Below are 23,068 nucleotides of genomic sequence, written 5' to 3'. Positions count from 1 at the left end.
TAATATTTTAGGTTGTCGTCTTAGCGGATGTAAAATTTCAAATGTTAAAGAGGTCTTGCATGACAAGAGAAATATAAAGTATCAGCGAACATTTTCTTACTGTCTGAATGTCAATGACAATAAGAAATATAAATATATCTTAATGCTGGCATAAACTTCGAAATGAAACTTCACATTTAAGACTCGAAAAAACTTCAATTTTAGCACGTGACTGAACATCTGCTCATGTATGAAGTTTAGACCGTCGTTTAGACGGGCGTTAAAATTCAAAATACCCCCCTGACAATAAAATGTGAAAATAAATCATCAAGTTTTATCTCTAGATAAAACCGATCGCCCGACGATCGCCCACTCACGGCTGAATCATCGCCCACTTACAACGTCATCACCCACTTGAGTTTGAGATGCTGAATATTAGGGGACTAGATGATAAGTTATAGACACAAGCGATGCCTTTCGGTTAGAAACACGCGTTAACGCACTCTTATTCAAACGACGGGGTGGACAGCTTATATATTGTAAATGTACGCGAAACTATGTAGTAGAGTGAAATTGAAAATCAATCCTGTTTGACAGTAGTTAGACACCGGTGATTTCTCGAGGTGAATTGTACTTACGCGAGATAGAGATAGTATGACTACAGTATCACTCGAAACTGCCCATTGAGCAAAGTGACTAACAACCCAGGATACCTTGACATTTTCCAAATGACTACTTGAGCTTGACGAGTACATTTTGGCGGGAAAATGAGGATACATAGCAAATGGATCAATGGACTGATCGTGACGCGGGAGGAGCTTGTGGACAGCAAACACCAGTTCACCCGTGGGTGTAGCATAGATATGTTGGATACTGCCGGGGACAGGAGACGATAAGCGGTCACCCTGAGAATAATAAAAAACTTGACTATTCCCGACGTGAGTAGAGGCTCTGCTATAGACAATCCCGTTGAATTTTAGTCGTGCGCGTAATATTGCTGTGCGTCGTTTGATAAGCGCAAACAAGGCTTCAGGAACAGCCACAGCTACAGCGGAGGAAGGAGCCTGTAAACTGTCGTCCAAAGGATCTTCAGCACGTTCTTCACCGAGAGTTCCAGCGCTCTTGGGAGCATACGTGCTGTCAAACAGAAATTTGCACTCTTGAATAGCCGGCGAACAGTCAGGTTCGACTGAGCCAACGGTGAAGTTTTGAAGTTTTGATGAACGAGTATAACATGGTAGTTTCCGACTCGCCTTGAAAAGTCAGTCCCGCTATTACACTGGTGTTCCGTAAAAACTCACCAGTCTTATGATTTACTGGAAGACGCTGAAGTATTCCAATCAAACGTTCGAAAGGAAAGCACCACCAAGAGTGGGCCGGGCCAAATAGGAGTAGAAAGTCGTATATGTGGAAGGCAGCGTGGTGATTTGGATGCAGAGCGATGTTAGGGTATATCTTCTTCAAATTTCCAACATAAAGCGCAATGTGAGATGCGATACGCGTGTGCTCTCTCTACAGTCGTTGTTCGGGCGCACGTGAGATACACCGCGCAAACAAGTTCCATAGTATGGTCGAGAACAGCTCTAAGGTGAGTGCCGACTTCATCGGAAGGATGCGAGGTACCGGCCCCCCACAAGCTCACGAGGGCAATAGGAATGTAGACGGTGATTAGAGAGCGCCATTCGTCTGCTTTCATCGTCCCAGCAGATGCGCTTCCGAAATCGCTTGGGACTGAAGTAAACCAAGATGGAATGGTTATTTGTTGGATGACATCTCGGACACGATGAAGGGCATCTAGAGAACCAAGCTGAAGCTCCTTCTCAGGAGCAGCAAAAGGTTTTCCACAGCGCTGAGAACAAACATAAAAAAGTCGCAACAAAGTAGACATATTAAGAACTTACCCATTCCACGAGAGCTTTGACGTAGTCGATTTTGAACAATCTACTAGATTTCTGGGGAGCGCATCGCAAGGCCTCGCAAACAAACTTGAGAGGTCCCGTATTCTTGCGAAACAGCGATTTTTTTAGGTTATCCAGATTTTCGTCATCGGACGACAACTGGGAAACAAGAAGGGTGCGTATAGCAGCGACCTGAGTCATTTCCTTCGAAGTCATCCCCGGAGGCATATCGCCTAAGTCGCATGAAAAGGCCGGAGGGGGTAAAGTCGATGAAGATGAAGTGGTTGCTGTAGTCAAACCGAGAAGGGTACGTGAGTGATGCTGGACTAAACCTTCCAATATACAATGCATCGGGTCGACAACAAGCTGGCGTGAGGGATCCCAGTATGGCAAACGCCACATCTCTGAATAGCGCACACCGTGAGCTTTGAATAGTTTCTCTCGTTCGGAGGTTGTCGCAGCGTCCCTCCACCGCTCAGCGAACTTCCGGAGTTCATCTTTATCACGAGGTTTCCAGCTTTCGAAGTCCACTCTACCGTACGTGGTCTTATGGTAGCAATTGCACGCGCTACAATAAAAATGGCTACTGGTTCCAGCTAAAGAAGCAAGATGACGAGCGGCAGGAAGATCACAAACTGCCAAAACAATAGCGCTGCGAGCGAGCCGGCCAGTGGGAAAACAAGCAGTCTTGGAAAAATTGATGCCGCGCTCCCATGAGTCTACCATGTCATCAATAAGTGGCTGGATGTAGTGATTGAGATGCTCGAGGGACGGCTGTTTCGGACCTGGGATGATTCCTGCAAGATACATGTTTTCGGGCTTATACCTGATATCCAATGGTAGATTCAAGCATGCCATAGAGATGATGCCAGAGGATTTGTTGGCACCACGCAAATTAATGCCCTCCGGATTGAAGAAGTCCACGAAAAGGGCGAAAGCATAGCGCCCTTCATCTCCTCTATCAATAAAAAGTGAACCTGGGTCTGGGCCACAAAATTGACGGAGAAACTGAGCCTCGAATGCGTGTTTCATCAAAGGCGGATGGGGGGAATTGATAGAGTCTTGCAAATCGTCGCAGGCTTGATCCATCGCCCCCTCAATATCTGCACGGGAGAGGAGACCGGCGAGGTAGTCTTTAAAATCGTGGTAAACGAATGTCTTCTTCGGTCGCACTACTCCATCAGGGCCAGGGCTGAGCAACGACTCGCCACATTCGGCCTCTGGCGTGGGGTGGTGTGTGCAACGTTCAGGATATGTAGGAATAGTTGAGCCGTCTGCATGATGTGGGCTGTAAGTGCAGTGACAACTGGGGCAGACTGCATAGACGACAGTTTTCTCAGTGAGATGGAATCTTGAGAGCGCGGTGTCGAAACTCTTTGGAATTTGCCTGAGCACATTTTGATGGGAAGAGCTGAGGCTACCATCCGATCTCCGGAAAGCGAGGAATAACATGATTGAAATAAGTCCCAAGAGGAAATCGCAGGCTCGCTTGCTGACCCCCATGATGACTTTACACGTCACAGTGATGAATAAGGCGACCTGTGCGATTTCATCACACTGATCCAGCGGAAAATCATGGTGAACATCTATTGACTATTCAGGACACGATCACGATGAAGATAATCGACTCTTACTGGTATCAAATTCGACTGCTGCACGTAAGTCCATTTCGGGAGGCTTTTGACTGTTGAACTGAGCTTCTAAGCCATCTATCTCCAACATAATTGCCCTCTTCCGTGTGACCACAAGGTCTGCTTTTCGTTTGACGGACTCCACAGCTGTGCGAAGCAATAGTAGCTCGCGACCAACATCATTGGAATTACCCGCAAGTAACAACCGAAAGCACCGCTGAACGCGGAACTCTATGTTATCGAGGACCCTCAAGGCCTTCACAGTTGGCCGATGTATGTTCTTTTGGGAGACGTCGCCAGAAATAGCGACTCTGGGTTCATGGGCAACAAAATGATCTAGCAAAGTGAGTTGCTCAAGATCATCCGCGAGAGCCGTAATAGATAATGGTGGAGTGGGGTTGGGGTGAGAAACAGGCGGTTTGTTGTCGATAAGAGCGAGTGCGTCCAGCTGTGAGACTAACAAATCCGTGATGGCGTTCGTGCGGGGAGAGCCAGCAGCAGCACGTTCTGCTTGGGTACGTTTGGTGCGTTGTAAATGTGCAGCCATAAGACGTTCTGCAATGAGTACCCCCTTAGGGGTGCCATCCTCAGCACGATCACCGGTTTCGATGCATTCCTCACAGAAGCACCGTTTGAACAGTGAGCGAGACACAGGCATGAAGAGCGGGGCAAATAGCAACGACAGTATGTACCGTCGTTTCTATGAATTGATGGGAGTGAATTGGAGAGCAAGAAACGACTGCGTAGGCAAGCTTTTGAGTCAGACGAACAACAACAATAAAAGAAACAACTCGCAATTTCCAGTAATGAAATAACAAGACAGCAGTAAGCCTTGTACGAAAATATGACGTTCATTACAAGAACTACCAAACAAGATATAACTCTGTTGTCAGGGAGAGCTGGCGGCGACCTGAGCTTGGTGTGGACTGATCGTTGGCAAAGAACGCCGGGCGGGAAGGGCTGCCATGGACGTCGAACCAGGAAGCGATGGATGTTGACTTAGAATTAGGACGTTGGCGGTGGCGATGAACGGGCACGACCGTACATACAGTCATGCCCTGGAGAAGGTCGTGAAAGGTCGCTGCGACGAGACGTCTGGTGACGATGAAAGTAGAGAACACCGGGCACGACCGTACATACAGTCATGCCCTGGAAGAAGGTGAGGAAGGGTCATTGTCGACAAGGAGAATGGGAGGCTCGACAGTACAAACCGTCGAACCTCCTAGAGTAATAGTTACTAAGTTCCATAGGACTTAGAACTTTGGCGACGAAAGCGCCCAACAATCACAAACACAGGACTTAGAACTTTGGCAACGAAAGCGCCCAACAATCACAAACACCCATATTAGGAAATTGTTACATAACATTGACATTGACTGCTTGACAGTTTGAACTTTGTACTCTGCTCATCGTCCCCATCCTCGGAGCACGACAGTATGTACTGTCGTGCTCATCGAGTTCATCCTTTGTACTTTCGAGCTGCTCATCGTCCCCATCCTCGAAGCACGACAGTATGTACTGTCGTGCTCATCGAGTTCATCCTTTGTACTTTCGAGCTGCTCATCGTCCCCATCTCATCGTCCCCATCCTCGAAGCACGACAGTATGTACTGTCGTGCTCATCGAGTTCATCATTCCTATCTTCGGAGCACGACGGTATGTACTGTCGTGTCTCCTATTCCATTACCACCCACCACCTCGCCAACTCCATCCTTTTTCGCGGAATGATCAAGCCATCAACTCCGGGTCATCCGCCTTCGCTTACTGCTGATCCTTTAGATCACGCTGGCCCGTTAGTCAGGTAAGCCCATTTGTTGACAGATCCAACCATTAATCAACCAACATGTCCAGCCGTCAACACACGTCATCCCCTCCACCGTACATACAGTGGAGTGGGCAATGGCTAACTCGCTCTCGCAACGATCCAGCCAGCCGTCAACACGCGTCATCCCCTCCACCGTACATACAGTGGAGGGGGAATTGACTTATCTTCCGTTCCCTGCGGTTCATTTACACCGTCTATTCAACACGCTACTATGCTACACCAACTTTCATCCATCGGAACGTCTCATCTGACACATTCAACCTTTCTACCTGACCTCCAGTAAGACCATCAAACCATCTGCCGTTGTATAGGGCCTTGGGTAATCCAGTGACCGGGTTCCGTACAGTCGTCGAATTTCCCGATGCGCGTATCCTCTTCATTGGTTTGGAACCCTGGGGCGCGAAAATTTCATCATCCAAGACTCTCTGATTATCGATGATATTCAGTTCTCGCTCTATCCCGCGACGCCATGCCATGTTCTTGACCCGGAGCACACATTCGACGTCGTTTTCGATATCACTTTCTTCTGAACTCATACCCCCGTCTCCCAGCGTCTTGACTAGTTTTTGAAGCCACTGCCAAGCTGGTAGGTCGTCGTCCTCGCCATCTTTCTTCAGCTCAATAACTTGCTCCAGGACTTTTGCTCTGCGGAGATATTTCTATAGACGCATTAGTATCCGAAGAGCCTTGAGATCATGCTGCGGACATACATTTCGCCGACGAGTTGTTTGACGAACCGACTTCAGATTTTCACCTCTTTTTGCAATCAACCTCTCCTCCACTTCTTCCGCAGTCTCCAAGCAGCCCTTTGCTGTAACCTTTGGTTGGGCTGCTCTCCAGACCATCCGCATCCGCTTGTAGCGATCTTCGAGTATTGCCTTATAATAGGCATCCGACCTCCGGAACGGCCACTCCTCTTCTACACTCCTCTTTTTCAATTCTTCAAGGAGAATATCGAGAATTTTCGCATTCCAGGGGGTGTTAAATCCGTTTTTGAGATCAAAGGCCAGATTCTGGGTGTTGGGGCCTGGGCCATCTTCGTACTCGTACGAGTACACATCTTCACGATCCGCCGGCTGGTGCACAATAAAATCTGCGTCTTGAGATATACTGAAGGTATCTTTGAGGAGACGCCGGATTTCACCCTACTTCATGCTTAGCATCAGCATATACGTCAAAAATTCAACTCTCACAAGAAGGAAGTCTCTTTCGTGGCTCAAATCTGCGGCCCTTTCTATCCTAATTTCATCATCCTGCTTCTTTTTCCTTCGAGGACTACGCTTCGTGGATGTCAAAATATCCTTATTGACGAGGATGCGTCTGAGTGCCGCCTCTATGCCTTTGGAGATCGCATTTTCCATCGCAGACATAGGGTAGACGTCGTCAGGCTGAAATCGCTGTGGCTCTTGCTCAATTGACGATGATCGTTCTCGATGCGTTTCCATAGGCTCGTCAGCGTCCTGCTATGACGTGAGTTTAAAACGAGTTCCGACTGCTTAGTACTTACCTCTACTACAGATACCAGACGCATCTTGTGTGTTGTTCCACGTGCCTTCCTGATCTTTTTAATCGTCTCGAGGCACGGAGTCTTGAGCTGTGGTTTCTGGGGCGTGTGGGGTGGCTGTTGAGCGTTCCTTTGGGTGGGGTCTGTGCCGATTTCCGTGGCCGCATGCTGTTGCCTACCGTGTCTTGCAAAGCGCTGCTCCATGTTAGCGAGCTCGTTCTCTTTTTCTACCCTCATTTTTTCTATTTCTAGTTGTAGCCTTCGCTCCATTTCGGCAAAAATGGCTCTCTCGCGTTCTTCTAGCTGCTTGACATCATTAGCGATTCCCGTGCTCAGTCGTTCTTCCCCACCTCTTGATTTTTTCTTGTATCTAAATCTGCGTTGTGTCGTGCCAGTTCTTCAGCCAACTACTTGCCATCATTAGTAATTCCTTGGTCAGTCGTTCTTTCTCACCTCTTGGTCTTTTTTTGCACTTATTTTTGCTTCGTGCCGTGCTAGTTCTTCAGCAACGTTCTTCCTCAGCAGTGCTTGCTGCTGCTCTTGCCATATGTGAATTTCCTATTAACTTGTAAGCATGCATCTGACTGAATGCATCTGTTGCACTTACTTGCTTTTCCCGCTCTCGCTCTCTCAGAGCCTTTTCCCATCGCTCGTTGAAATCGCGCGTGTGGCGCTCATGCTCTTCTTCTGCAAGACGTCGTTGCTCCTCAATGTGGTCTTGAGCTTCTCGGCGTATCTGCCGGTATGATCAGCAGTGTATCCCCAATGAGCTTCTCGTGCGTACCACTTCAGTTTCCTCTATAATGTTGTTAATACGTTCTTGTTGTTCATACACAGTCTGGCGAAGTACCTGCGAATAGTCGACTTCCTGAATGCGACGCTTCCCAGATATCTGGATGGGTATCATGAGTCATGGAAGCTGATTCGTACTATCTACATACCACTTCCTCTCTGGCCCTCTTTTCGAGTCGCTCGAGTCGCGGTACACTGGTGGGAGGCTGACTGATGTCGAATTGCGGTACACTAGTGGGAGGCTGACTGATGTCGAGTCGCGGTACACTGGTGGGAGGCTGACTGATGTCGAATCGCGGTACACTGGTGGGAGGCTGACTGAGAACATCCATGAAGTCGCCAGGACCCTTATCATCGTCTTCATCGTCTTCATCGCCACCAAATAAATCCGCGTCATGAGACATTTGTACGTCTTCTTGCTGAAACTCGGGATGCTGCATGTCGACGTCAATGTTATTGGCGCTCATAGCGGGGGAATAATTCATCGTCAGTTTGCAAACATCATTCGTGGGTCTTTTTAAGTTTTGTGCATGTATTTTTGTCTTGATTCTTTTAGACGTCTTGGTTGTATGAATGAACAACAGTTCCAACAGGTCCAGGCCCATCTCCATCGCTTTCAGTTGTCTTTTGCTCTATTCGCACTTACAATTATCTTGCTCTATTCGCTCTTACAATTACCTCGTACCATCACCCTTGACAACTAGCGCCGCAGGATTATCATTGCAGTATTGTCATGCTTCGGTTTGGCTCCCCGCTATTTTTTTCGTCAACTACATCCGAAACGATTATGGTTATTGTCTTTTGACTCAGCACGTGAAGTTATTAAAAGACGGATCACTGCTATAGCCTGCTTCCATCGCCCGCTTTCATCGCCTGCATTCATCGCCCACCTCTTAGATTATTGCCTTGATCAAACTATAATCAGATGGTAAACACTCGCACATATATCCTTCCAACGTCTGCTGTAAGTTATCGCTTACTACCTCACACCCTTTATTTACCTTCAAATCAGACCCCGGAGCTTCACCTGTGGTGCAGGCTATATTCAGCATCGTGGACCAGACCCCGTCAGGTCACCATGTTGACGCGTTGCTCTGGCCGCTCACGCACTGCTCAGCGTTTTCCTGTTCCTGAAAGTCTTCTCGAGGAGGCTACCGTGCAGCCTTATGTTCACAACTGTTTCGTGAATGTGTGCGAAGGGAGACACATCCATCGATTCTGCATCTTCTTCAAGCGACATCTTCGTCTCCGAGCCAACGTGCTTCTTAGTACGGGTGATCATAAGTTCCGAGGCGATGCAGTGGTTATGAGGGTTGGAGTCAACTATCCCTCAGTTGTGAACATGCGAGGCAGAGATAATGCACTTGCTGACTTTATAATTCACCAGTGAGTAAACTCGATAATCTATTGAGCCTACCATAACTATCTTTTCAGCTTTGCGCAAAGCATAAGTAGTCGTCCAAGAGCTAGGCTCCCACGCGATCTTACTCTTGTGAAACCCCTGAGTACTCGTACCAATTGTCGGTTAGCTGCAAGGTGTGGAGTAGTAGTATAATTTAAAGCATTGTTACATACCGAGTTTCTCAGCTGGACTGCAGATATATGCCAAACAAGATCTGTTCCATATAGAAAGCCATATTGTCGTAGTACAGTGCCACAATGATCTTGACTAAACATTCGAAAGCACCGGCTTGAACTGATACTGACGGGTTCTGGGTAGCTTCGCAGATGACTTGCATGATGTAGTTTCGCTCTCCCTGATGCGCGTAAAACTCGTGGCTACTAATCTTTGAACGCCAGCTTGATATAGAATGCATACAGCACGTAATAATGACGGAGACATCTAATGCAGTCGGGGTATCACTTCCTGGCCTTGCACTTGCTCTTGCCTACAGCCATTTCTCCCACCTTTCGTCTCGCACGTCCAGACGTGTATTTCAGGCGTGTCATGATCAAATCGTTGACTGGCCACAAGTTGTTATAATTGTCAAGGTCTGGGAAGTTGTCGAGCGCCTGTCAGAGATGATTAGTTCATTGACAATATCGAGACTCAGAGAAACTGTTCACCTTGCCACGCACGACTTCCAATAGCGCAGGACTTTGGCCAGAAGCGCATTTTGTCGTGTCAAGGTGGTTGTCGATGAGACTATGCATAGACCTCTTAGGAATTCACGAGTTAATTTGCAATACTAAGGGTACAATGACAATTTGCAAACCTTGAATTTTGCGTATGCCTTTGGATTCCAATCTAAAGCTTCACGAAGTGTGTAACCCCCACGCCCCGGACGCCCAGGTTCACCGGCAGGTTTAGGAATCTTTGAGTCTTCTGATGAACTCGCGCTCGAAGTTGAGGAGTCACTGTCTGAGAAAGAATCCGAAGCGCCTGAGGAATCTGAGGGTGAAGGCATTCGAGAATGGGAGTGCGTGGAAGTGACTTTCTTGGTGTATGGAGAGGTAGAGTGATCAGAATGCTTGCGCATCTGCTTCGCAAGCTTGAATTCAGGGGCGGGTGTAGACGACGAAGCCCTTGCAGTGGAAATGATACTAGCTTGAGGAACTAGGATTTCATCGGCGATAAGTGTAGTCGGGCGACGATTGGCGTTGCCAAACAGCTCTAGCTGGTCCGTGAGCATTGGGGGAAGAGGTGGTGGAGCACCAGGCTCCGAGTCATAGAAAGGTGGAACAATGGTAGTACTGCGCATGATAGAGAAAGAACCGAGTAGCTACCTGGAACTTAAGGACGGTTCATGAGAGTAAAGTATTCAACAGATTACCATATTGAGCGAAAACAATAAGGGGCTTCGAAAATGGTAACCAAGAATAGCGCTTGTAAAGAATAATAATAAGAATAATAGGGCCATAGAGAAGAATAAGAAGAATAGCACACAAATGGCGTCGACGATGACTAGAAGTTACCATGGAGTCAAACAAATATGGTAACGATACAAAAGTATTTGAAAACAAATGAGAAGTACAGATAAATACGTTGTGAGCGGGCGACTACAGCGGATTATATCATAATGTCTTTCCTTGCATTGTTCAACAAGTCAGCGCAGCCACTGCGTTACAAGCTGCTCGCCCGTTTAACTGCCTATAATGGCTCTATCCATGCACTTGCGATTTCTAATGATGGACACCTGCTTGCATGCGGTGGTAAGAAAGAAGAAACTCGGTCATAGACAGGGCTAACAAACAAACAAACAGGAACCGAGGGAATCAAACTCTGGGATATCACATCGCGGAAAGAACTCACATCTTCGTCCAATCATCATGAATCAAGGGGAACAGTCAGTTGCGCAATTTGGGCCACGACTATGAAAACCACGGCAGAAACCCTCTGCTATGGAACAGGCCTGGGTTATATCGTATGTTTGCGACGCAGTCTCACAGATGTAAGCACCTAGGTTTGCTGTTCGACCGTCCATTGACGCCAACAGGAAAAATTCCAGGAAATATGTGCCAGGAGACTGGGATCGGGTTTTGAGATCACATGCTTGTCATGGCGTTCAACTTCCTCTGACGGCAACCTGCGAATTGTAGTCGGAACTAGAGACAAAATGGTTCAGGTTCTGACGCTCAATACAAGCTCGCAGCTCCAGCCCGTCTTCGCAGTGCGACTTGAAAATACGGTGCCCAAGTCGGTAGTGTTCGCAGATAACCGGAGCATCTATGTGTTCGGGCTCTATGATGGCAACTTGTCAGTCCTTCCACTGCATACTTTCATTGCCTGATGCTGAGAGCCGAACAGCATGAAACTGAAGGATGAAGATGGCGACATAGTGCAAGAAATTAGCTGCAAATCAGTGATGTGAGAAACTACCGCTCTCGACCTGGGCGCGTTACTGACATTATATAGTGGTCATGCTGCGGTGTACTCCAAGCGGGGCGTGTTCATTGTTGATAATGCAACAGACGGGTTTACATTATATCGCCTTGAAGGTGATGGTGAGCCTGTTCGAACGTTTGCAACTGGTTTGCCAAGCGTATCGGTCCCGAAGCAAGTGGCATTCGGGGAAGACGGCAAGGTAGTTGTGGGAGGAAGTGACCATGGGCTAGTATATATATTTGATCGGAAGACAGGGGAGACACTTCAAACCCTCCACCATGCGGACACTGGCCTTGTGCAAACAATATCCGTAAGTATTAAGACTAGTCGGAAAAAAATGTCACTGACCTGGTTTAGGCACGCGATCTCAATGGCCGCTGCACAATTGCCAGCACTTCGCCCGTGCTAGGGCGCGGGAAAACTACAATCAAGATATGGGCGTATGACTACGCAGTGCCGAAGGTATCCAAGGCGCCCTCAGGGGATTACTGGTCCCTGTCGCACATACTGGTTATGTTGACACGACTACTGGCACTGCTATCTATGAGCGTCTTCCTGCTGATAAATTATAGAGACAGCTTTTTGGTAAGTGGGCCAGTTGGTCAGCAGGGATCTAACTGACGCACCTTCAGGATAGCGCACTGAACCGTGTACATGGGTACATGACTTTGGCAACAATGATTAATGTGGCCGATGACTTTTCACAGCGTGTCCAAGCTGCCATGATATTTGACGAGTATGTAGATATCCAGAAGGACGATAAGGAAGGGCCGACCGAAGGATACGTCAAAAATGACATTATGATGCTCCGGGAATTAGCGGCAAAGATCATGGAGCTAGCTCAAGAAGCGGACGGAGCGATCGACAAAGATGACCATAGGGGCAAGCGCGATACTGATTACCCACAAGCAGCGAAAGGAGATGAAGAGACGAAGGACCTATCTCTCGTCCAGTACATGTAGCACACTAGTTGAACATAGACATAGGTTTTGCATTATGCCCTCCACCGCATTGGTAGATGGACTGAGTCAATTCCACCTCCACTGTATGTACGGTGGAGGGGATGACAGATGTTAACGGCTGGATTGTTTAACGGTTGGTCAATGGGGTTGGATTTTAACAAACGACTTGGTTACCTGACGTAGAAGACAGGGCCAACGTGATCCAAGGGGTCGCAATAAGCGAAAGCGAGTTGGATGACGTGTGTTGACGGCTGGACTTGTAAATTGATTAATGGGATAGGAGACACGACAGTACATACCGTCGTGCTCCGAAGATAGGAACGATGAACTCGATGAGCACGACAGTACATACTGTCGTGCTTCGAGGATGGGGACGATGAGATGGAGCAGTCAATGTCAATGTTATGTAACAATTTCCTAATATGGGTGTTTGTGATTGTTGGGCGCTTTCGTCGCCAAAGTTCTAAGTCCCTCATCTTTATGGAACTTGGTATTAATAACTATTACTAGGTTCGACGGTTTGTACTGTCGAGCTCCCATTCTCCTTGTCGAAAACGACCCTTCCTCACCTTCTTCCAGGGCATGACTGTACATACAGTCATGCCCTGCATTAACTCCTCTTTTATCGTCTCGTCGCAGCAACCTTTCACGACCTTCTCCAGGGCATGACTGTATGTACGGTCGTGCCCGGTATTCTCTACTTTCATCCCCACCGCCAATGTCCTAACTCTAAGTCGACATCCGTCGCTTCCTGGTTCGACGTCCGTGGCAGCCCTATTCTCACTTGTCGTGCCGCCCGGCGTTCTCTGGCTCCATCACCATCGTCAACATCCCAACTCCAAGGTTAACTCAAGTTCTTTACTTCACATCTCAAGCCACATAGTTAAAATTCTGTTGTTAATTTTAATTTTTAATTTTCTCCACTCATCCCAAGTCACAGTGGCATTGTTTTGTTTGCCTCCGCTTGTCTCAATCCACACAGGCCACAGACCGCCACAGACCACACCCCATATTGTTGCCACTGATATGGTAATTGTTTGTTGAAACTCCGCTACGTCTATATTAGACGCACCAAACCTTCTCCCATTTCGTTACCTTCTTCCTCATCTAACGTAACGGTTTGTACTGTTGCGGTAGTCTTGACTGCGATATTCTTAACGTCTCTGACCTAACGTAACGGTTTGTACTGTTGCGGTAGTAGTCTTGACTGTGATACTCTGAGTCTGCGATATTCTCAACGACTGCACTGCGATATTCTCAACGACTGCACTGCGATATTCTCAACGACTGCGATATACTCAACGTCTCTGATCTTGACCTAACGTAACGGTTTGTACTGTTGCGGTAGTAGTCTTGACTGTGATACTCTTTGCGTCTCCTCGCATCCATGAGTAACAATCTCCGTGTCATCGTCCGTGATGGGCAGGTTTATACCTCTCTCACTGCACACTCCCTTCCCGACGTCATACCTCACGAGCCTCCTTGGGATCCTCGCGAAGACTACGATAGTTCTCCCGACGATAGTAATACGCCACTCACCACTCGCTGGGCGTACGGAACTCGTCCGTGGTTTCCCCTGGTACCTTTGAATCCTAGCTTCGATGGGCCAATCTTTGGATGCCTCAACCACTCCAGGTTTTCCCTCCTTACAGAGGTAGATACATTGGGAAGGCACATTCTCCACCGCGATATTCGGGCAAAATGGGTCGAGTTAGAGCAGAAACTGCTCTGGTGCCAGGAACGTTTGGGTGCTGGATTATTGATTCCATGGGGGACTAAACTTCCACGCCCTCCGACTTCCTATGGGTACCAACGGTGGCATACAGACGCTAACCTTGCTAAAAAGGTTGCAATAAGGTCGCGCGATGCATTTCTATGTAAGTCAACCAGTTTATTCATCGTTCGTGATTGCCTGACGGATTTCCAGTAATTGCCGCCACCTGCTCGTGGTACATCATGACGCGTCGATACCAAGGTGCCAATCAGTGGACGGCTATCTTAACGAGTAACCCCCAACATCCCATACCCGCTGAATGGGTTCTTGAGTTGTCGCGCTCATTCGTTGGAGATCTGACGACAAACGTGCCACGTACGGGAGCCTTGATCTCTTCCATTCACTGTCCTTGGCAAGTTCAATTGCCCATGTTTGAGAAATTCTCGCTTCCGATTTGGGTCCGCGTTTCTGGGGATACTTCTGCTGCCGTTGATTTTACCTTGCGTCATTATATCCCGTCTCCGGCAGCTATCACCCGTGCGACCGAGGAAGTCCAACGCAAGGAGACGCCTGACACTTGGGGTCAGCTGGACGAAAGTGCGTGGGGTCAACCGGACGATAGTGCGTGGGGTCGACCAGAGGACAACACTCAGAGTGTCCTTAACTGGGACGATAGCGCCCTTGGATGGGGTGAGAACAGTGGGGCACAGCCCGTGTCTGATGTTCCCGAGGCACATGCGGACTCTCTGTTCCCGGTCTCCCAACCCCACTCTAGACAGCAGCGAGGAGAAGACTTCAAGGCATTCTTTGCGCGGCGCTGTCAGGAGAACAAGAGGAAAGAGGAGACGGAGACGCCAGCTCAACGGCAGTCGCGTCAGAGCCGTGAGCGGGCAGCCATGAACCACGGCATTCCTGGCAAATCCAGCACAGTTGTGGTGTTTGAATGGCAACCTAATGACGAGTTTGGCGGCTTTCGTCAACGCATCTGTCTCACAAAGGCTGAGATACCAATGACTTGGATGTCGTATAGCAAGTCTACCAGGGTATACGACTCGTTCCGTAACGAGTGGGATTTGTGCGATGCATTGGATCTTACCAGCGTTCCCGATGGCGATTGGGAGGAAGATGATTTCCCGCCTGCGTCTGCTCCTTCTGAACCTACCCCTGCTCCCCCTGCCCCTGCCCCACCCTTGTCCAGTTTCTTGAAAGACATCGAAGCCTACTTCGGTCATTATGAGGTTGCACCCTCAACGCAGTACACTCGTAGTGTTGAGCGATTTGTCTCCATTTTGCACTTTCATCTCGGATATCGCCTTGCAGCATCCACCACTACACCCCGAGGCAGATCGACTACATTCGATGATTGGACTCGCAAGACACAGTGGACTCACTTAACCAGACTCGTCGGCAACAACCCCACGGATATCACGTCAATTCCAGACGCACAGAAGCATGTCATCACATGTTTTATAGGTTACCTCGTCACGCTCCCTCAATCTCAGTTGTCAGACATCCCGCCCGATCTCTGGGATCTAGGACCTGACTCGTCCCTGTCAGTCTCGAATGCACACATTCGAGTTTCCTATGTGCAACAACCCAAGCAGCGGCTCTACATAATCGAGTCACTGTCGTCAAATCTGGTGCCCTGGAAACTGGCGGTTCCCGACGCTATCACGGCTGTGATGTGCCTCCGGCGTGACTGGGGCTCGGATATCACCAAGATCGCGTATAACCTCCTTGAAAAAGGAATCGCTATAAAGACGTTGCAGCCAATCTCAGTTCCACCTGACGCTCGACGCCCACCTACGGAACTCCGTACATACTCGCTCGGACACGTCTTCCCCCCCGAGGATCGCAGACTCGCCCGTTTTAGGCCTGTTTTTGCTGACTACATCGTGTACGAGCAGCACCGTCACGAGTTCATGAACCAGCCTCGCGCAAGAGCGGCACTTCTTCATGGTGGCCTCATATGGCGGCTGGCTTTACATAGTCTTGGGTTCGATGTTCTCCCCTCCGTTCTCGATGGCATTTCGCGGGAAGCGGTACCGTTTGGCCTCATGCTGGACATTAATGGCCAGACTTATTTTGATGATGAGCTGTCAGAAGAGGAGGTAGATTTCATGTGCGGGACGTATTATCTGCATACCAGTAAGTTTCTCTTGTTTACATCGACAGAGGCGCTTATGTTTGAATCTAGACGACGGGAATGTTGAAATCGTCTCCTGGTGGCCCAGGCCCCAGGCCTGGGCTGCCTCAGGACTAAACGTGGGGTTCTGGTCCAGTCAATGCGAATTTTGGTTCCAGTCACGCCTGGACAACATTCGACTGGGTGTTTCACGCGAGCGACATACATTCACTGATGATGCGAACGGTCCAATGACTGGCTCGAAGTGGAAAGGCTCACTCAAATTCAATGCAGGCACCAACAAAATGATGAAAAATGTCGACGCGGCGTCTTGCAGTTTTCTTGCCACCAACGCAAGTGGTAAGAATAAATTGGTTGTTACTTGTGCGTCTCTAATCTCCTGCTCAGCTTTTACAGAGAATTAGCACTAGGCACTAGCACTAGCCTGTATACAAGTTGAAATGATTTTGTAAGTACATTCATTCACCTCGAGAAATCACCGGTGTCTGACTACTGTCAAACAGGGTTGATTTTCGGTTTCACTCTACTACATTCGTGTACATGTACAATATATAAGCTGTCCACCCCGTCATGCTATTGTTGGTCTGTACCAGTTGAATAAGAGTGTGTTAATGCGTTTTTCTAAGTTCTAGCTCGTCTGGTCCCCTAATATATTTCGCATCTCAAACTCAAGTGGGCGATGACGTTGTAAGTGGGCGATGATTCAGCCGTGAGTGGGCGATCGTCGGGCGATCGGTTTTATCTGGAGATAAAACTTGATGATTTATTTTCACATTTTATTGTCAGGGGGTACTTTGAATTTTAACGCCCGTCTAAGCGACGGTCTAAACTTCATACATGAGCAGATGTTCAGTCACGTGCTAAAATTGAAGTTTTTTCGAGTCTTAAATGTGAAGTTTCATTTCGAAGTTTATGCCAGCATTAAAGATATATTTATATTTCTTATTGTCATTGACATTCAGACAGTAAGAAAATGTTCGCTGATACTTTATATTTCTCTTGTCGTGCAAGACCTCTTTAACATTTGAAATTTTACATCCGCTAAGACGACAACCTAAATATTAAGTATTATCTTGACATTTCGCACGACATTCAAACCAGTCTTAAATATTCGAATCCCCGATGTGCCAAATGAACCAGAAGAGGATAAATATTTAAATCCTGGACCGTCGATACCCCGGGACTGAGCTTACTTTTCCCGAGTAGTCTTACACTGGCAAGTCGAAAGCGACAACAATGGTGAGTATTTACTATTTGCAGCATGGGTACTGATTCAAATATTTGCTCAGTGTTCCTCGAATATTTAGGTCAAGAACATCGTCCAGGCTGCGCGCGTCGCGTGCCTTTCAGACCACTTCCCTGCTCTCATTCCATCACATTCGTACGTATACTGTGTTTGGACCGATTTTCGTACTATTATTCGTACTGCAGGGATTGTGCAAGGGGTGTTTCAGTCGGCGGTGCACTATGTGTCACTCCGGGCGTCTCTTGCACTGTCCGATGTTCGCTGGGAATGATGAACAAATTTGATCTTCCAACTAGACATAATCAGACGTAGGACCTGGTCCTTTTGTCTTTTCTTATCGAGGTGTTTCGATACCTAACCGCTAGCCATAATTCTAGCGTAGATGGTTACAGGGTGTGTGCTATCTCATCTCATCCCAAGATTCATCATTCGCAACTCGATCTATACTCGATGAGGAACATTGCGCCAATTGTCAGTCCCCCGATTCCTTCGAGGCTGCCGGAGGTCATGCCTGTTGGAAACGCATAAATATGCGAGAGCTGAGAGATGAGTCTCTAGTAATTCGAATTCCCTTGAAAGCTTCCTGAGCTTTACTAGTATCTTCGTTGACCTTCGATTTATTCTTCGACGCCGTAAGCCATGGATTTGTTCTTCACCCTACCCGCCTTCTTCGCGGAATCCGTCTCTTCTGAAGGGACGCAAGCCCAAGTACCAATTGACCAGGAGACCAATAATCAAGGCCAAAACTGCTACTGTGTCATCGCATGATGAGCACCATGCAGTCCGCACCTGGTGTGTGTCTTTCCCCTCTCCTTGTTGCCCACGACTGAGTGCCGGGTCTCTCGTTAGATGATAATATATCGCCTGATCACAACACTCATATCTCGGAACTGCGTTATCATGCCTTTATCACAACCGCCATCATTCTCCTCCCTTCAATGGATGTTACACCGGTCATTCAACCGGTGTCCATTCAATAAATTTGTCTCATTCTGTCACAGTTTACGGGCATTATGTACCGTGGTTATTTATGGTTTTGGTGGGCAGTGATACTTACGTCTTGTCTGCTGGGGGTCGTGGTACTGGAATTTTGTATATTCACACATCACCAACACGGCTGTACTTGCTTAACTTTTGTTATACATACTCGAGCTCTCTGTGACACCATCCAAATGTCTCCACTATGTCTACTTTAAATTTGATTCTTGACATATGATTTGCAATTTTGACTCAGTTGTAACTGTAAGCGCGAAATTTCGAAAACACCCACCGTGACCTGTTAGTGAGGGAAGGATATATCTAACTAGCTTATTAGCCAAAAAAACCCATACATCCTTCTGTCTTGTTATCCACTGTCTAAGATGTCCTTGTGTGGCTTCTCAGATCTCAGGACCAGCCCATGGGGGGTCAATCTCTGAATCGGCTAGCTATACATCAGGCACGTGTTCACTAGGTTCAACATCTCGCATTTTATACACCTTGGACGACGCTGCTTTACCCGGGATCCCGTTTGACTCAGCCCGATCAACGTACTAGTGCTCTCATTCATGTACATGGATAGGCAAGTTCCTATCACTGCCAAGTGCAGCTTGACTTGTCCATGCAGGAATGCTCCTTTTGGGGATGCTGGGACAACACCAGTGCAACTCAATCACGGCGAGGAATTGCCTAGGTAGTGTTTGTCCAGATGTTCATGTCATATCATTGACACTAGTAGACCACAGAATTCCTTCTCACTTTTACTCCTGTTTTGCTACATCAGCGAACTCCCTTGGACCCAAACAACCCCACCTACACTCGGACTCGCGAGGGAGAGCAGCGCTCAGGTCTCGCTCAGGCTTATGCAGTACGCACCGCCGTTGGTTGTGGTGAGACAGCAACCGTTACAACCGCAGGGTGCTTCAAGTATGAACCTGCCTGACGATGCGCATTCGAAGATAAATGAATGCCCATAGTTAACACTTGCGTCCTGTGCACACCCAAGAGCACCTACAAGCAACCATAAGGACGCAGCCAAAGGTCCGAACGTTCCAGAACATGCTAGGCTGGGAGAGCACTCACCAGGGGCGGAGCAGAATTGGCCGATAGGGTTGTCTGCGATAGCGACCCCAGCCATCACTGCGACGTACACGATAATCGTGGTGAGTGAGATGATTTTCATGTTTGTAATGCAAGAGAGGTCTAAGGTCTGAATTGATTGAGTCGACAGCTGGTACTCGCCCTCGCATTTATACTACGTGCCAGCACGCACGAAGCAACGACCCTTTCTGCCTTCGTGCTGCTTGTGCTTTTCTCGACCTTCTATCCTGCTCGTACATTCAACAAGACTTCTGGGACGCTGTCCTGATAGCCGTTTATCCCACCCAACATTCAAAATACGACGACCTGTTAACCAATGCCATTCAGCTGCTCGATTACGCTGAGTGGCCAAACGACAGTCATCTAGCAGGCTCCCCGCTACCTAGCATTCAGCGTCTGGTACTCCTTGCGTTGCCGGCACCGTCGCTCGACAATCCCCCACAGTATATTCGTTACTGCCATGTACTCATTGGCTACATGGGTTCAGATAAACGCAATGATTGCAGACATAGCGCCTTACTTAGAGCCTATGATCTCAGAGATCATCTGGCTAAGATCATTGCTGGCGGAGTGGATACGCCATTACGAGACATGGTGCTCTCCGAACTCTCCCCAGCTCTCCTCACCGCAGTTCATCCAGACACCTTCGACGCCGACCATGATATCTACTATCTCTGTCTCGTGTTCGCTCTTGCAAATACTCCCGACTGGCTCCCTCACTTAGACAAAGACGGCCATATCGGGAGGTGCATCAGAACCATTCCTGATTCTTGGGACCAGCCTCATGAGTCCCACTTTTACCTTGCTGGAATCTTCCTCCGCATCCAACTTGCTCGCCCAGAGCATGTCGCTCCTCAGCTTGTCACGATCACGAGCAAACAGTGGTGGAATCTCATGAGGATGGCATGGCATTTCGTCAGTGACGATACCTTATCTTCCGCTGATTTTTCCAAGTTCCTTGATGCACTTGTCACGCGCACAAAGACATATATTTCACACTGTATCTCAAAGCATGAGCTCCAATCCCTCCTGAAGGATTTGGACAGCGTTAAGCTTTCGAGGATTTTATCGGACAAGGAAGAATCCGCAATGGAAGGTTTGTGGGGTGAGGTACATCGTAGACTCGAGTCGGTTTAGGCCAGCGGTTACGACGGGATAACAGTTTTGAATCCGCAGTGAAGAGGTTCGAAGGGTGGGGTTGAGGTCAGTACATATTATACATCCATAGCGAGTCAAGACTTCACAGACAGATGAGCACTTACTCCAAACTTATTCAGTACCAATATTATTCCGACGGATGATACATAATTTGTAAAAAAAAGTCCTGTCGACTCTCTCCTGCAACATCAAATAAACTTTTTGTCCACCTCTAGGCAGTCTATGTATACACAACTGAATTTTTCGGAGCAACTTGAGCATCATTCAAGCGTTACTGCATATTAGATGATAGCAGTCCCGAACATTAACGAAGTGCATGATATGAACAGGGAGACCAGAGATAACTGCGTGACTCTGGTAACACGTGTTATTGTCGATTGAGGATTCAGAGATATCTATAATTGTTCTGCAGAGACAATGATGAAAACGACAATAGCACCGGCGGCACAGGAGTATAGACTGACGAGTAAGCTTACTGTTCTAGAGGACAATCACGAATGTTTTCATCATAAGAGTCGTGATTTGTTCCTCTTTATCAATCTGTCTCTTCATGATTAGCTTGGTCTGAGCAGCAAACGCGAACAAGGAACTTGCGAGGGCCAACATTGGTTGGGTTGAAGTAATCACTAGTTGGGAAAAACACGTTCGGTTTCGCAGGTAGGAACAGAGACTGAGGCTTGAAGCTTGAGGGTCCACGGAATGTCTTCTGCTAGCTGTGACAACAGAGACACAACAACAACAAAAGATATTCTGTGGACCTTGCTGTTCGGCTGTATTACTATCACTACATTCCATATGTAGTGTCTACGTGGAAAGGTCACGGTGTCTCCACATTAAGTGATGCAGATTTCGGCAACATGGCGGATGTGTGGCCAGACATGGAGTCCCTATCTTTGAAGAGCGTGGGTTCAGAGAGACAACGGGAGCCCACGTTCCACTCACGTCAACAAGGAGCCTGCGCAAAAAAAGGATAATCTCGATCGTGTCAAGCCTCCATCGACAACAATATTTATGCTGGGATACCTCAGATTCTCAGAGTTGACTAGCGTTTTACTTAGCACGCTGTGCTGTATAAACGCCCCAGAAATGTCAATGTCATTCATACGCAACGCGCAAATTTATGTACTTACACATGAAACGAATGAGTGCGTCACAGTAACGAGTATACTTCACAGGATCGTCAAGTTTCCGTACCACATGTTTCAGTCATGTTACTACGTAGAACCCTGGCTCCGGACATGCAAAAAGGCTGTAGAATCCATGCCAGCCAGTCACCGGCCGGTGGACATAGGATCACTGCTGGCCAGTCTGTCTAGGAATTCCAGTAATAGCATTGATAAGCATATTGCAATTCACTGTATGACATGCAGAACCTGTGATGGCCACATTGTATAGTATATTAGTACAGGATGAGCTTATTGTGTAGTATTGGATCAGGCCAGCCTAACATTTACAGAGGGTGATATTAGGGTGGCCATTCAGTCAATATCCTACTTGCATATGTAATATGTTGATTTGCTAATCTATATATCTACCTATGACTATAGATAATGCTCGGCCTGTATGTCCTGAGGTGACATAGAAGGGTAATGGCCAGGGCTCAAGGTCTGGTCATATATGCTGCCTACCAATATATGCCACTACAAATAACTTAGGGTGTCTACATAGCCTACCAATCAGACTGGCCATTCTTTGTACTATGAATTAACTGATCTGGCCAGCTTGTCTATAGGCCATGTGGAGCAATAAAGGCCAGTGTTTGGTGTATCAAAAAATTATTGGGCCATGGCTATGTGGCCTAAGAGCCTGGCTGGCCATTCTGTGTAGAGAATTATTAGCCGTGGCCGACATGTTTATGGCCCATGTAGGAGGATGGTGGCCAGGATGTTATAAATCTAAAGGTGGCATGGCCAGCATGGGCTTTACATAGGCTACAGACCAGACAGGCCATTCAGTGTACTATATAATAGACTTACCTGGCCAGTTTGCCCATGCCACCTTTAGATCTATAACCCCCTGGCCACCATCCCTCTATGTGGGCCATAGACAAGTCGGCCATGGCTAATAATTTTCTACACTAATGAAGGTAGTCTATGATATGGTACATTGTATGGCCAGTCTTGTCTGTAGGCTATGTAAAACCCATGCTGGCCATGCCACCTTTAGATTTATAACATCCCGGCCACCATCCTTCTATGTGGGCCATAGACAAGTCGGCCATGGCTAATAATTTTCCACACTAATCAAGGTAGTCTATTATATGGTACATTGTATGGCCAGTCTTGTCTGTAGGCTATGTAAAACCCATG

The 23,068-nt window shown here is 47.7% G+C and overlaps 6 protein-coding genes across 6 annotated transcripts; 4 read left to right on the top strand and 2 right to left on the bottom strand.

Annotated features, from left to right (window-relative positions):
- Positions 1-5,733: 5,733 nt before the first annotated feature.
- DEU56DRAFT_711107 (uncharacterized protein) lies at positions 5,734-6,471 on the bottom strand (the record flags this gene model as incomplete). The annotated part of the gene is made up of 2 exons (XM_041347497.1): positions 5,734-5,886; positions 6,151-6,471. Coding segments are annotated over 2 exons (474 nt in total), but the record flags the coding sequence as incomplete, so codon positions are not given.
- A 2,193-nt stretch (positions 6,472-8,664) lies between these two features.
- On the top strand, positions 8,665-8,934 carry DEU56DRAFT_711916 (uncharacterized protein; the record flags this gene model as incomplete). The annotated part of the gene is made up of 1 exon (XM_041347519.1): positions 8,665-8,934. A coding segment is annotated over one exon (270 nt), but the record flags the coding sequence as incomplete, so codon positions are not given.
- A 554-nt stretch (positions 8,935-9,488) lies between these two features.
- DEU56DRAFT_920091 (uncharacterized protein) lies at positions 9,489-10,330 on the bottom strand (the record flags this gene model as incomplete). The annotated part of the gene is made up of 3 exons (XM_041358388.1): positions 9,489-9,641; positions 9,696-9,788; positions 9,845-10,330. The coding sequence occupies 3 exons, from the start codon at positions 10,328-10,330 to the stop codon at positions 9,489-9,491; spliced, it is 732 nt and encodes a 243-aa protein (XP_041200936.1).
- A 318-nt stretch (positions 10,331-10,648) lies between these two features.
- Positions 10,649-11,863, top strand: DEU56DRAFT_749691 (WD40-repeat-containing domain protein; the record flags this gene model as incomplete). Its single annotated transcript, XM_041349457.1, has 5 exons — positions 10,649-10,781; positions 10,833-11,020; positions 11,066-11,325; positions 11,377-11,436; positions 11,485-11,863. The coding sequence occupies 5 exons, from the start codon at positions 10,649-10,651 to the stop codon at positions 11,861-11,863; spliced, it is 1,020 nt and encodes a 339-aa protein (XP_041200935.1).
- A 4,135-nt stretch (positions 11,864-15,998) lies between these two features.
- DEU56DRAFT_713224 (uncharacterized protein) lies at positions 15,999-16,599 on the top strand (the record flags this gene model as incomplete). Its single annotated transcript, XM_041347543.1, has 2 exons — positions 15,999-16,278; positions 16,328-16,599. Coding segments are annotated over 2 exons (552 nt in total), but the record flags the coding sequence as incomplete, so codon positions are not given.
- Positions 16,600-19,069: 2,470 nt separating this feature from the next.
- On the top strand, positions 19,070-21,733 carry DEU56DRAFT_936198 (uncharacterized protein; the record flags this gene model as incomplete). The annotated part of the gene is made up of 7 exons (XM_041358813.1): positions 19,070-19,194; positions 19,285-19,390; positions 19,478-19,663; positions 19,698-20,697; positions 21,172-21,225; positions 21,332-21,416; positions 21,505-21,733. The coding sequence occupies 7 exons, from the start codon at positions 19,070-19,072 to the stop codon at positions 21,731-21,733; spliced, it is 1,785 nt and encodes a 594-aa protein (XP_041200933.1).
- Between the last annotated feature and the right edge of the window lie 1,335 nt (positions 21,734-23,068).

Source organism: Suillus clintonianus (genome assembly GCF_016758775.1).
Source record: "Suillus clintonianus strain FC179 chromosome Unknown DEU56scaffold_198, whole genome shotgun sequence".
Taxonomy (NCBI): domain Eukaryota; kingdom Fungi; phylum Basidiomycota; class Agaricomycetes; order Boletales; family Suillaceae; genus Suillus; species Suillus clintonianus.
This window is presented reverse-complemented; position numbering and strand designations above follow the sequence as displayed.